Genomic DNA, 14,454 nt, shown 5'->3' on the forward strand with positions numbered 1-14,454 from the left:
TAAAATCATGAGAGTTTCCCCAAAGCTTAATGTTTAATGCTTTTTCAACTTTAGACCAATATAGTTATTACATGTTTCAGTGTCTGTCTTGACAGACTTGCGTCTTTTTTTCTGCAGTAATGTCATGCCTTCCTTTTAGCAGACAGTCCAAGTTCTTACTCTTGTTAGCATGGAAACAAAAACTTAAACTAAAGCATAACAGACTCAGCTCCTTTAAAATCAAAGCAAAGCTTGCAGTGTGTCTCTTTGCATGCATGTGTGAGCTTGTGTGCGCTGCCTGAGACTGCTTGTCTTCTGTCAACAGCTGCGCACAGTCTGTCCAACAGGAACTGTGCAGTCTCTCTTTTCCTCACAAACAGACTCACACTGCATCATTCCCTCTTGCTTTGAAGGCAGCAGCAGGCTCTGATCTGTGTCGCGTGAACAGTGCCAACCCAGTGCTCCTCCGGCTTAGGAAGGCTAAACTGCTGCTTGGCCTTTCTGGCTCTGGATAAAATGGGTTGAGGATCAAACATAACACCCTCCCATCCTACTGTAAAGGATTGCAGGCATATTACTGTTAATAATTTTATTTTTATTCCCATGAAAGCTGAATATTTGCACATGAGAGAAAATTCCTCACAATAACATGGATCAATATGACAAGGAGCACTGTTTAAGATTATTTGAAAGTACTTGGTCCTGGTGGGTATACGTCTTTTTAATCATCCTCCCTCTAGGGACTTGATACCTTCTTTTTTTTCTGCCATTCACCTGCATGTCTAACATTCTTTCCTCCTGCTGATCACAGCGTGATCAAGAAGGAGAGGCCAGACAATTCATGATGAGTGCTTTTTCACCAGATCAAACGCTCACTGTATAAAATGATGCGGACAGTGTGTGTAAACAGGTGCTTACTGTAATCCTTGCTAGGCAGCAGCATATGCCAGGCTGCTCCTCTTGGTAAGGTAGCCAGGAGATGTCAAGAGTGAAGAACTAAGCTGCCCTGTCACTCATTCCCCTCCTCTCTGTTATCCAGTGCCACTGTCATGTCCTACTGCTGAGTGACCCAGAAAGAATGTCTTTAGCTTTAAGACACATTAATGTTTTGTTCAAATCTTATTGGGACTGATTTTTGTGAAGATTAAGCTGCTATAAATTCATTTTCAATGTTTACGTATCAGTGTTTTCCTTCATGTCACTCTGCCGTATTTATTTATGACTGAATTTTGCTGAAATAATTAGGAAAGCTTCCATAATGAATCAGTTGATATTGATTAATGTGTCCGGAATTTACTGTGGTGCCAAAACTTACATCATCAATTCCTGCCCTGCTGTTCAAGAGGGGCCATATTTGTTCTCCGCTCTAATGAGTACCGGTATACCAAGCAGTGGCAGATGCATTGCTGTTCTGTTCCACAAATCTGGTTAAAAAAAATTTGAACATTTCCTTAAAGATGATTCCCCCTGCATTAGAAGATACTGATATAAACCATATAAATGATTTATTCCCTTATCGGTGCAGCACTGAGAGTCACACATAGCACTGTGTCTCTGAGGGAGACACTGTTAGACCATATAGGAAAGAAAAAGAGATAAACGGCACTGGCGTATCTATAGTCTCAATCTCCGTAATATTGTATTATGACTCAATTTCAAGTCCTCTCCAGCTCTGTGTATTAACTGTTTGTGAGTGCACATACACATTTTGTGCATCTGTGTGCAAGATGTGTAATGGTGTTTTATCTCAGGGAGGGACTATCCAGATATTCAGATCAAAGGGCTGCTCCACAATTGCTCACTTAACTCTCCTATTTGTACTCTGTAATTCTAAAGCTTTGATTTTTTTTACACTAAAATATAGTGAAGGTAACAGTGTCACGTTACACATGATGGAAGTTTGGTTTGCCACAGTTAGAGGGCGAATTTAGCTGATTGCATTTACAAAATTGATTTTGGTGAAAATCTGATACCATGACTGCCCTATGTTTAAATTATGCACAGCTACAGCTATACAGAGAAATCTTTACATTTTTTTTAACCCTTCATCCTCTCATCTTTGTGTCCTCTGCCTCTTTTCAGATTGCTCTCTTCCAAAATGTGAATCCAAACTGGATGGCCCTGGTCAAACCTCAGGTAGGTCTGAAGTGTTATGATAGATTCTTTTTAGTCAGACCAGTGCTTTTTTGTGTTTTACCTTGACTTGCCATGTTTCGACTACTTCCTGCAGTCTTCCTCAGAAGTCACATGATGTTACGTGACGTGTCTGCCAGCTGATCTTATGCAGGCTGTGGCGCCATTCTCCCACTACTCCAGGTAGTGGGGGAACAGCGCCACCTGTAGTCCGGCTTCCTCAGCGCTGTGTCCCAGGTGTGGGACAGCAGTCTGGTCTCCTCATGACAGTGTTCCAGGTGTGGGACAGTGTAAAAGTTCCCTCGTCCCGGTTCATTGTCCCATCACTTTTGCCCCATCTCAGTCCATAATGTGCCTTTCTCTTTTGCAATGATCCAAGATTGCTGATTTTAGGTTTTCTTGTTGTGCTTTCTGTTTTGTTTTGTTTTGTTGTTTTGTTTTGTTGTCTGAAGTGTTTGTTATTGACTCATGTAGAACTGCTGACAGTGCTGACAGTATATGGTATATACTTCCCATGCTGTATGGATTTGTCTTGACTTGTATGTCTGGTTGAAACTTTTAGGTGTTTGTAGTGGCTGCTATGTCTTCTCGTGTGGATGTTCATGTGACTTTGCTGCAGTATATCTTATATATAAGACAGCCTGGAAACATCAAGAACAACATGTACTATGCTCATTTTAAGTAGAATGTTGTGTTCTGTCGAAGCTCCACTATGTTGAATCCCATTAGATTCAAACCTCCTCTGTGGCATCAGCTAGCAACCATGACCTTGTGGGTTCTCATCGCTAATACCCCCAGGACATCCATACTAAAAATACACTAAGGCACGCTCTCCAGGGTGACTTGTGTTTAGGTATAAACAGGGCAGTTAAGTGGCCCATAACAGGGTATGTACATAGATTATCCTAAATAAATGTGGACTAGATTCCCTGGGCTATAGTTTATTCCGTTTAATCTCCTTTGGACCATAGTGCATGGTAAGTGTTTGGAGCTTTTCCATAGAAAGTCTGATTGAAATTGAAAGGCTTGGTGTAGTCTGTGCCAGGAAAGCTGACATACAGTCTGCAGTTTGAGTGGCCATGCTAAGAGCACTTTCTCAGATGGTCGTCATGTTGTGTGTGAGACGTGTCACCATCGGTACATGTGCTCCATTCAGCTGTGAGAGGCAGCTTTGACCTGATGTTTTCCAAATGGGTCAACCAGAGATGAAAAGAGCTGTTTTTAATTGACAGCTCGTCATATTATTCCCACTTGCCAAAATGTGAATGGGTGTTAATGTGAAATGATTGGGACATGCCAGCCAAATACTGTGTGCAGGCCTCTCTATGCTCACAAACCCCTTGAACCTCATCCCTGAGGCTGACTCACCAAAATTAGAGCTGCATTAGTGTCTTTGTGTGCTTTTACTGGCAGAAACACACGAGCTGTTCACAGCCTATCAGAGGTAAATTTGTTGTATTGGTCGTTTATGGTGCATTGTTCATTGTTCGCTTTCAATTACCGTGGAAGAAATGAACTTGCTGTTGAATTTATTGTCAATTTATCAAATTACCTTAAGCCTTGTGTCGGACTGTGCAAGACACGGAGGAAAAGTGGCGTCTAATATATCTGCCAGTTATTATGTGCTGATGTTGCACATTATAAACATTCATTATTTATCATTTTGCTTGAAAGGACACATGGTTTGTGTGAGTCTGTGTTATGGTGGATGTACACCCTCACAAATGCTGAACTGTTCTTTTTGAAGGGGGGAATACTTTTTTTAGGGATTTTTCCTTTTCTTCTTCCTTTTCTGCTCCTCCATATTGTTGCCTTCATGAAATGTGCTAGTTTTAGATTCTTTGCTTTCAAAAGACTTGACATAACCTCAACTGGGTATTTCCTGTTGTTTAATCTAAACTGGGCTTGTTTGGCCAACGTGCTTTGAGAAACGCTAGCCTTTTCACAGAGTTGTTTTGCTCAGAGCTCCTTGTGTTGTGTCTAAGTGTTTGATACAGCACATCCTGAAAAAAGGAACTGCATAAATTCTGCCCTAACTGACTGGAGTTCCTGGTTGATCAGCACATCAAGCCACATATTTTTGCTTTACCAGTCTCTTTGGATAATTTTAGGTTGCTTTATGGGAAGATAGGTTGATCATAATAATCAGTAGTCCCAGTCCAGAGATGTAGTTGCAGAGAATCTGTAGCCTTTAGTCCTGACATAAGTGCTGAGTGATGTCTGTGCCTCCCTAGACTCATGCCAACTTCAACCTGCCTCCTCTGCCTGATGTGTCAGCACTCATCTGTTCTACTCATATCATGTAGTACCACACAGGGGCCTGGACACAGTCTGCATTTAAACTTTTAGAGGTTCACCTACTTTCTTGCATTTTCGATTCTTATCAATAATACTTGGGAGTTCTTTGTCAAATTCTTGTAAACCGTTGGACATTGCTCCAGATTTAGTTTGCGCTAAATCTGGTGCTTAGACATATTTTGCACAGAGAAATAAAAACATGCAATCTGGGTGAGTGTTGTAGAAGACACTTAACCACAAAATCACAAGTGTCCAACACTGTTGGCCTGCATATGGATTTACAGACTAAGCATGCTTAGAGTAAATAGTTGGACTGTTCCCCAGATATGCTCTGGCTCTCATTCCAAGATAATCTGTAACAGTAGCCAACTGCCTGTTAAGTCAGGATGATTCTGATCTCTTGCTGAACTAATAATATGTAGCACGAGCAGTACAGTGAATTAGATGAGAGCGATTTGCAGTCCTTGTCTGCTAGCTGAAAAAAAAACACAAGTAAATAATTGAGGAATTGAGGAAGAGATGGTCTCTCCTCTCCTCTCCTCTCCTCTCCTCTCCTCTCCTCTCCTCTCCTCTCCTCTCCTCTCCTCTCCTCTCCTCTCCTCTCCTCTCCTCTCCTCTCCTCTCCTCTCCTCTCCTCTCCTCTCCTCTCTCCATATGTTTCTGTTCAGTTTAATTCAGCTGCGAGCTCAGGCTCTCATCCCTGCCCATACTGAGCTCACTGTGTGGTTCCTATTGAACTGGGCTTTGAATGCTAACCATGTGCACTGCGGGTAGACGAGCAGGCAGGCGTGCTCGCTCAGTCATACGCACACACACACATCTAAGCAGCGGAGGAAGTGGTTTTCTCTGGTGTTCATTGGATGTTTGTGTTTTTTTTGTTCTCCCCTGCAGAGGCCAGGATGGGGAAGACTAAACTCTAAAGGGTGTGTGTTTGTGGTTGTGAGTTTACTCACTTCACATTTCCTTCTTTTCTCTCTTGCTTGTCTCTACCTTGCTTATATATATATATATCTATAAATATATATGTATATATACACATATGTCTGGTTATAGTTCTCAAAAACTGGAAGTTTTTTTAGGTTTAAGAGTTTAGTTTGTGCTTGACATCAATGTATATTCCAAATTGCAACAAAACCTCACAAACCTAAAAATAGGCAGTCAAATGTATCTAATATAAAACAATAATTAATATAAAATCTGATGCAAGAGGAAAAGAAAGGGATAAGTAACAATAATAACTTTTAATCCTCAATGTCTTAAGTGTTAAGAGACACAAGAGTCAGCAGGGGGTGTTGTGTGCCATTGGGAAGCCACAATAAGTGAGTGTTGCAGCTCTGTCCTTGGCTGAATTTACAGCCTTTTAACTAATGTTGAATGTTATAATTTAGACAGCTTCTTAGAATTGTGTGTCAGCAGAAATAACGCTGCGGTGTTTTTGCATTTAAATTCTACAGCCTGAGCACGTAACATGTCAGAATTTAGTGAATTTTATAGTGTTTTGTAGAATCAATACATAGGACAATATTCACTTGTATTATACCAATACATTTTTAAGTCCTTACCTCTAAGTGCACCTGGTATGTGTTCAGTGTCCAAGGATTTGGCTGAACATCTTTTGAACTTGTCCTGCTTAAAAAAGCATACAATAAGACAGGATGGTGTTACTAAATGTGCACAGAGGCACGCATCACTGTGTGTAAAATCAGTGACCAACTGTGTAGCGGAGGATATAATAACAACTGACTGATGCTCTTGTACTTCAGGACCGGGGTGAAAAGAAGAGTTTGCATAATGGTGTTGTGTTTGGCGTCAGACCCTATTAGCAGCATGGTTAAAGTTTGAGATGGCAGGTTACAAATATTCATAGACTCCATTGACTATTATGGAGTAAAAACAGTGTAAATTGTCCACTGGAATGTGTAATTATACACAACAATATTATTGTTTCTTTTTGTTTTTAACTGACTTATAGACTCTCTCTCTTTCTTTCTCACTCATGTGAAAGAGAGAAAAGCCAGTTAGATTCCCTGTGGTGTCGTACACAGAGACAGCTGGACTCTGCAGTTGAGTTGACTTGAGTTTGTTTTTTGTGTCATGTCTCTGCGTGCACTTTTTGTGTGTCTCATGCAGTTCACACTTATGTCTGCGTGTGTGTGTGCGCACGCTGTGCACGTCATAACCTGTGTGTGTGTGTGTGCCTTGTTAGTCTCTAGTTTGTGTGTGTGCGTGTGCTCAGACGACCTTAATTGGATCATGCTGTAGAACACTGGCTGTGTTGCTTTCAGAAAAAAAAGCACAGCTTGCATCCTCCTGTCACAGGATATCAACATAATGATATCTGTTTGGCCGTGCAATATTTCCTGCGGCTGTAAATAATAAGACGATCAATTCCACAAAACCGGGTTGGTGGGGGGAAAATATCTGCAAAATTTCTTATTCCAAACACATGTATTATTTAAACTGGGGTTACTTAATGATGTTTTCCTTTACTTAACTGTGGAAAATGGCTCTGAATAATAATGTTTCCAGTTTATTTCCTGCATACAAAAAGGTTTGTATGAAAAAGATGTGCCATTAAGTAAGACGATTAAGAAAATCTTTATTTGTCCCACAATGGAGACATTAAAAACAACAACAACAACAAAAAACAGTTATATGTTTCAGGTAGGAACTCGAAGCTAACTGTTATTATGCTCATATTATCTTTGATCACTTATAAAACAATGGAAGGAAGCACCGTTGTCAGGAAGGAAATGGTTTTCTTTATACAGTCCAAATCATTCGACAACATAAAATAACCTGTAATTGTTATATAAAAACAAACAAGTGAAATGGATATGTCGTGGAAATGCCACATCTAGCTATGTATTATGTATATGGTCCGACACCTTAGACGTAAAGGCTTCTCTCTGAGTCATTTCTTTTATATTCCCTTTCGTAATCAGTGGTTGTAATGTTACTGCTCACGCAAGGTCTTATGCAGTGTGTGTGTGTGTGTGTGTGAGAGATGGAGAGAGATCTCTGAGACACGTGATTTTAGATAATGCTTTATGCGTCATCATGCTATGGCTGAAATTACGTTCTCCATTAATGATTTTTCTTCTTAGCAGGCATAGCTGACCGACACACAAACACACACATTAAATACACACCACCACACTGTCTGATAATGTGCTTCTATCTGTTGTAAGCTCTCACTGACGTAAAAAAAAAGGTTAATTCCTTTGCACTCATATCAGATTCACTCTTTTCCCAGCCCCCACCCACGCTCCCTCCAAACCCTCATATCATTCCCATTTACCACACCATCATCTTTGTCCTCTGTCTCCAGATCTTTTCCTGGAGAGCACTGATGCATAGAAAAGCAAGGTTCCGCTCTGTCACCCGTCCAATCGCCATCAACCGCTCCCCCCCCGTACACCAGCCAATCACTTGCTGGAGGTGGCCAGTGGAGGGGAGGGGCTAAACATGAAGGATGGGGCAGGGGGATGTGGTGTATATGTGTGCTTGCTGGTCGCTCCTTGACTCGAGGGATATAAAGGATGCTTGACTGCTTCAGGGACAGGAGGATATCACCATAATGCCTGCTACATCCTCTCCAGCAGATGTATTTGCAGGTTTTGACTGTGCTGCTGCAGGAGAAGTGCTTATTTATGCAGGGGAAAATCAGAAGGCTTTGTATTCATTCTTTCATCCAAACAAGCAATAGAACATCAGATTAGTGCAGATTTAGATCATTTGGTAGCAGCAATGTGGCAATTAGACATTTGTAGTATTCCTGTGCAGACGGCCAGTGACAGAAGGTGACACACACTATTGAAGAAACATAATGAAGAAAAACGCAGAACGTAAAGAAAGGAAAAATTCATCTTAGGAAGGGAGGGTATGCTTTCTTATTCTGCTGGAACTTGGATTGGATTTGGATGGAATTCCTCCGCTGGTGTCATGCCGCTTGCTTTATTGGTCAGTTGACTGGTTTGAGTGCTGAGACGAGCCGAAGACATGTCCATCCAGATCCTGTCTGCAGGACCATGTAAGTATGATATGACTCGAACGAGGCGTGAATGAATGATTTACAATCAGAAGGAGAGCAAAATGGAGCAGGAGCGCTGTGTTAACATTGTGTTTCTGATTTCCAGTGTAAGAATCCTTGATATCTACTTAAAAGTGCTTTTGGATTTCTGTAAAATGCTCTGTACTTAGAGCTACTTCTGGACAGCATCAAAGCAGCCTATTTTTGTTCTGCCGGCTAACTAATGAATGCATGAGTCATGTGGTCTCACTTCTCACTGCAAAGGTTTGTGTTTACATGGCAGGGAGGGAGTGTAACCCCGGCTTTACACCAGAAGCATTACAGAAGCAGCACGTTTTTACCGCCTCTCTGGAGTGACATCAATCCCCACCAGACGCGTTTCTGATGCATGGTGTATCCATGCATATGTTAAAAGCTCCTGCAAAATTCACAAAATCATGTAGTAGTCTGTCTGTTTACCTGATGGTTAACACCCTCTCTACATGTAACAGGCTGGGCTACAGAGCACGTCACTGAAACCTCTGTTTACTCCATCAACACACAAAGACACAGGGCAGCTCCACACTTTCCACTTTGAAAACAGTTGCTGCTGTTTCTCCCTGCCTTTTCTGATGTTGTCCGGTTAAAAAGCATGTTATATAAAATGCTGTTTCTCTATTTTCAAAATGAATCTCTCCTCGTACATGGCTGTGGCCGTTTCTCTGCCAATTGCGATGTTACACGAGCGAGAGTTCAGTCTCACAGCACTTTATTTTGAAAATCTACTGGAAACAGTCTGGTGTTCTGTTGCTTGACTTCCTGTCTTCTTGATGAGGTTGGTGCACAACACAGCGCCAAAATACAAGTAGTACTTTTTTTTTTTACACTTCGCAGGTGGTACTCTGATTGGCTAAAATGGAAGCGCTTCACAGCGGCTGTTGCACCGTTGACGATCATAACACTTCTGGTGTAAATCTGGCTTAAGGGTTTTGGGAGAACTTCTCTTTTCCAGCAGAGATATGGTGTCTGTATGTTTGAACAGAAATCCATGTCATAGTTTACAGTGAACATCTGAGACTGGTGATCCAATGGGTGTCTGTAGTTGTGGAATACATAGGATTACACTGTATAAAATGAACATCGCTTTAAAGCCTTTAGCTAGCACTTATGCTAGGATGCATTCCCTTGTGGATGCCTTCTAGAGTACTCGTCACGTGTTCAGGACCTTAAGGATGCACAGCATCATTGTTATGGGCAGTTCTAGAGAAAGCTTAAAGCTGACATAGCCAACAAAATTAACAAAATTGACACATTCCTATTTGTTTCTTTATGTCCCATTGACGTGTGGACTCTTGGCCTTAATAACGAGCTTGGTGACCCATCAGCTATTAATACTTAAGCAGCTCATCAATATGGATCCATCTGCAGCTGTATGATGGGAATATGAAGGTCAGGAATGTTAGGAATGTTCCTGTCACTAGACTTGCTTTACTTGTTTTAATTCTATTCTAATCGGGAACATTTGTGCATTTTTACTTACTAGTTTTTTTCCAAGGTGGTGATTTTAAAAACATAGAATATTATGATAAATAAATTGATCTTTTGTAACTTTATGCATCCCTTTTCTTGGTTCTGTGTCATCATAAAAGAATTGTACTATAAATCTTAAATACATTATTGTACATAGGTGTTTTTTAGTGTTAACCAAAGAGATAAAACAGACAGGATAAGATGACTATATATGGTGTCCTCCTATCTATATGCAGTCAGGGTGGAGTCTGGATTCAGATGTGATTCGGGGTTGTTTGGATTTGAGGCCCCACAGTCATAAAAACCCACAATTAAATGGCTTGAAGGGAGCAGATTGGGAGCAGACAGTCAGAAGCTGCATTTGTTTCGCTCTTTTTCTCTTTATGTTCTCCGGTTCTTTTCTCACCTATATCTCTGTTCCCTCCGCTCCCTCCTCTCCTCTTGCAGAATGGTTTGGAAACAGCCTTTAACACAATATGAAAATCACTAGATGAGATTAGATTTTGGAACTGCTCAGCTATCTAAATTGGTGTGAAATATTCCTCTATGTAGAAACACTGCTGTAAATCAGCTGGCAAGGTTCCAACTGGCAAGGTGCACTACTTGTTTACTTTAATGTGTTGTTATGTTGTTAATTAAAATCAGTGTTTGTCAAATATGCAACATTTCTCCCCCTCTTGGTGACCAATGATTATTTTGTGGGGGGTGGGGGTGTTTGTGCACAATTGCATGCAGCCATCCATGCATGTAAGCCAGATGTTCCACCTGATAGTCCTGTGGCTCCCTGTTTTTATAAGCCAATTGTTTTCAGGACTGTAATAACAGTGGATAGCCAGTGGGACCCACTAGCCACCTCCTGGCATGGAGGCTGGCCGTGGAGCCGTAGCCTGTAGTTCAGTGTCTGCTTTGTGTGTAATCAACAGGACATTGGTCTTTGTTGAGGACAAGTCTAGTGAAAATCTATTCACAGAGGAATGGAGTGACAGAGGCAGCAAGCAGAGAGGTGGAGGGTGGGATTGAAGAAGAGTGGAGTGAGGAAGAAGTAGTGGGAACTGTCTCTGACTGCTGACTGCTTGTGAACACTCTGCCTTTAGCCCTGCAGGTGCACACAAACACATCCAGTCACACTAAGAGAGCTGGGCAGTTTTTGGTCTTGATTTTCTGTTGATCGGTCCCCTCTGGACTAGAGGCAATCATTAGGGAAAGATGCTGATTATGAAAAAGAAAACGACCACTTGGTTGCTGAGCAGCTCTAAATGAGTTTTGTCACACATTTTATCTGCAACAGCAGTTGACGAAGGAAAGACAGACGCTGTTTACACTAACTTTTGTAAACAGGGTCACTTCATTTTGATCATTTTGGCTTTTGCTTTTGTGTTAATAATAGTCTCACAAGGAGGATTTCAGTTGAATACAACATTTTGATGAAAATATATTTTTCCATTGTTTTTGTGGTTTAACTGTCTGTTAAATTAATCACATGTTCATTGTTAGCTTTGTCCCTGACTTTTGGAGGAGTAAATAATCCTATTATCAGAGCTCAGCTGTTGCTCTGTTAGTCAGCTGAGGTCAAGGTTTGGCTGAGCACACAATCCTGCTGTCAAATGCCAGAATGCACTTATTAGAGTATTCTGTTTATTTATTTTTTTTGTGTATTGTGGCAGTGTTAAAAGTTTGCTCAGCTTTATGCTTATGCTCAACTTAAGCTTGTTTTCACCATCTGTCCTTTAAGCTGTTGGGCTAAAAATGATGTTTAATAGAACAATAACACATTGCTGCTTTCCAAATAAGACGACATGTGTGAGTGTATGGTGTTTATACGGAGAGTGTGACATGCACTCTTACTTTGATGCTTTATTCTTTTATTCTTTTTTTTTGTATATTTAGTTGTCTTTAAAGAATTCCTTGTCTATAGTCTGGATACCATGCCACCTTGGTATAGTTTGTTTACCTATAATCAACTGTGTGACAGCACATCTTATACATCACTCTCTCTTTTTCTCTTCGTCCCTTCTCCTACTGACGTCATCCCTTTCGGTCCCATCTGCTTTGAGCCACAGCTGTCTATAATGAATAAGGGAGAGCTGACACCGTGTTATCTCAGGCACATTCTGTTTCTCTCTGTCTCTTCTGCCTCCTTCTTTTTTGGGGACAGTTAGTAACACAGTGGACTACAGAGGGACACTCTCCCCTCTCGTCTGCTCCCTACTTGTCAAGTTATTTGGTCTGCTGTGGTTTATTGGCTTGGTTTTGTTGTGCAGCGGGACAATTGGATGGTTCGGTTAGAGGAATCTGATGAATGGTGTTCCCTGGGCTGTACAAAGCGTCCTCCTCTCCACTTCATTGATGTGTTGGTGCGGCTCAGCTGGCTGCCCAGCGAGTGTGTACTGTATACTGTTGTGGGCTTGCAAGCAGACAGATGCACATGGTTGCTCAGCACTGAAAAGGACCTTTCTTCCTCTTTTATAGTTGAGGTCCTTCTCAGTCACTTTGCCCTCTTTTTCCTCATGAGTCTGGGGTCTGCTACAGCGGTAATAGACATGATTGTTATCCTGTTTCTACAATATGGATATGGTAAGCTTACTATAACACAGATGGTAACAGCAGTCATAAGTGCACTCTCACAGCTGACTCCCTCACCGCCCCCTGTCTCTCTTTCTGAGAGGTGACAATCCCTGTCAGTTATTTATTCCAACAGGATCAGTCAGATATGTGACCTGGCCCGCTTGCATGCACACTGAGCTGACAGTCAGCTCACAGAGACAAGAGACTGTCAGCGTTTATGTGCTCAGAAGACGTCCAGCCCTCGAACACAGCTCTCCATTTTTATGTGCTTGAGTTATACAACTATTTTTACTCACTTTCCTGAGCCCTGAGAACATATTCAACACTTCAGGGATCATATGTTTTAAACCAACAGGATTAAGACTTTTGGATGCTCATATATGAGTCCTTGGATCGATATCAGCGACTCTGGTGAAAATGGCTGGTCTGACCATGTTGTTCCGCTTACACTACATGGGCTTTCTCAGGGACAGGAAAGGTCGCCTGACTGCGGAACCGTCACAGACAGATAAAGTTGGTAGGTGGTCTGCTAAAGATAAGAAACGTGAATGTAAACCTTAAAATATTTTGATTGGTGATATGTGACAAGCATGTCTGCACATGCCGTAATATAGTCACTAGTTTATATTTTGTGATGAGATTATTATTTTATTTATTCCTTGGTGTTTTTAATTAAAAGAGTCTATTGTGACATGCTGAATCATAGCCTTAGTATCATGATTTAAATCCCATTGACTGTTTCTTCAGCTCTTCAGTAGGAAGTTCTTGCTGCAGCTTAAATGCTGATAATATTGTATTAATTATATTTTTATTTTCTAGCTTATTAATTTCATATTATTCCATTTTACTTATTTTTTCCCTTTTCATATGAACAGTGAATGACCTCTTTATTTTGTTTCAATCAGGCAGCTATGAGTATTTGAACATACTTTATACTCATAAAATGATGAAATGAAATTTGGTTATATAATTTGTGCACATTGAAAGATGTTTCTGGTTTATTGATGTAAAAAAAATTGATGATGCAAAAGCTTCTTCCATGACTCTTTATGAACAAATGCATTATTTTAAACAGCTCTAAAGATAAAGTCAGGTGATGTATCAGACATTGTGAGGTGTGATAATGCACTCAAAAAGATGAGAAGAAGGACATTACATTAAGGTGGCCCATGCAGTGCAAAGGCTAACCGTGACCAATAGAATCTGAGTATTAGCCAGAGAGAAGATTACAACCAATCATTATTAAAGCCTATTTCACCCTCAAATCCACCAGTGACAAGTGTTTGGCTGGCTTAACTTTTTTTTTTTGCTGTGAGGAGCTAGTAGGGCACACGGGGAGGGGAGAAACAGTTTAATGCAAAGCAGCACTTGTTACTAAATCTTGTTTTGGGGAGGGGTTCATGACATGGGGGGGACACAGCAAAGAAAAGCCAGTTGGTGAAGGCAAAAAAAAGGAGCTGGCAGTGCCTTTGGCTCTCTGCAGCTCAGTGGGTGGTGGGGCGTTGACCAATATATATGGCACGGTGGTTCTTCAGTTGCCACCTCGCCGTGCAACAATGGTGAGATAGAACTGCTAGGGGCATAGGGGCATAGCGGCTGTAAGCCTGCGTGGAGTGCAGTTTAGGCCGAGATTGATTGGAACGGTTTGGTTGCTGGTTGTGGTTTAAAATGGCAGTGTTGGATAACCACAGCTGGCAGTACGCCCAGGCTGGGAAAATCCTGATCAGACTGTCAGGTAGAGTATGTGTTCTGTTAGGTTTATATTTGATGTTTTTGATGGTTAGTTTACTTCATTTATTAATCAAATGCCTGTTTAGTCCTCGTTTTTGTTGGTTGTTTTGTTGATGTTGTTGCATTGTTTGTGTGTGTTCTTTATTATATTTCCTTGAGTAAGTTGCATAGCATACACATTTTTCTGCACAATACTGATAGTTTCG

General features: G+C 41.1%; 1 protein-coding gene across 3 annotated transcripts in view; it reads left to right on the forward strand.

Moving 5' to 3' along the window:
• Positions 1-14,454, forward strand: part of triob (trio Rho guanine nucleotide exchange factor b) — an 81,694-nt gene that overhangs the window by 6,935 nt on the left and 60,305 nt on the right. For all 3 annotated transcript variants that reach the window (XM_028424637.1, XM_028424638.1, XM_028424639.1), the window contains exon 2: positions 2,062-2,115. In XM_028424637.1, the coding sequence (XP_028280438.1) occupies positions 2,062-2,115 (54 nt within the window). The remainder of the gene's footprint in view (positions 1-2,061; positions 2,116-14,454) is intronic.

This window comes from Parambassis ranga, chromosome 16 (assembly GCF_900634625.1).
Source record: "Parambassis ranga chromosome 16, fParRan2.1, whole genome shotgun sequence".
NCBI classification, from domain to species: domain Eukaryota; kingdom Metazoa; phylum Chordata; class Actinopteri; family Ambassidae; genus Parambassis; species Parambassis ranga.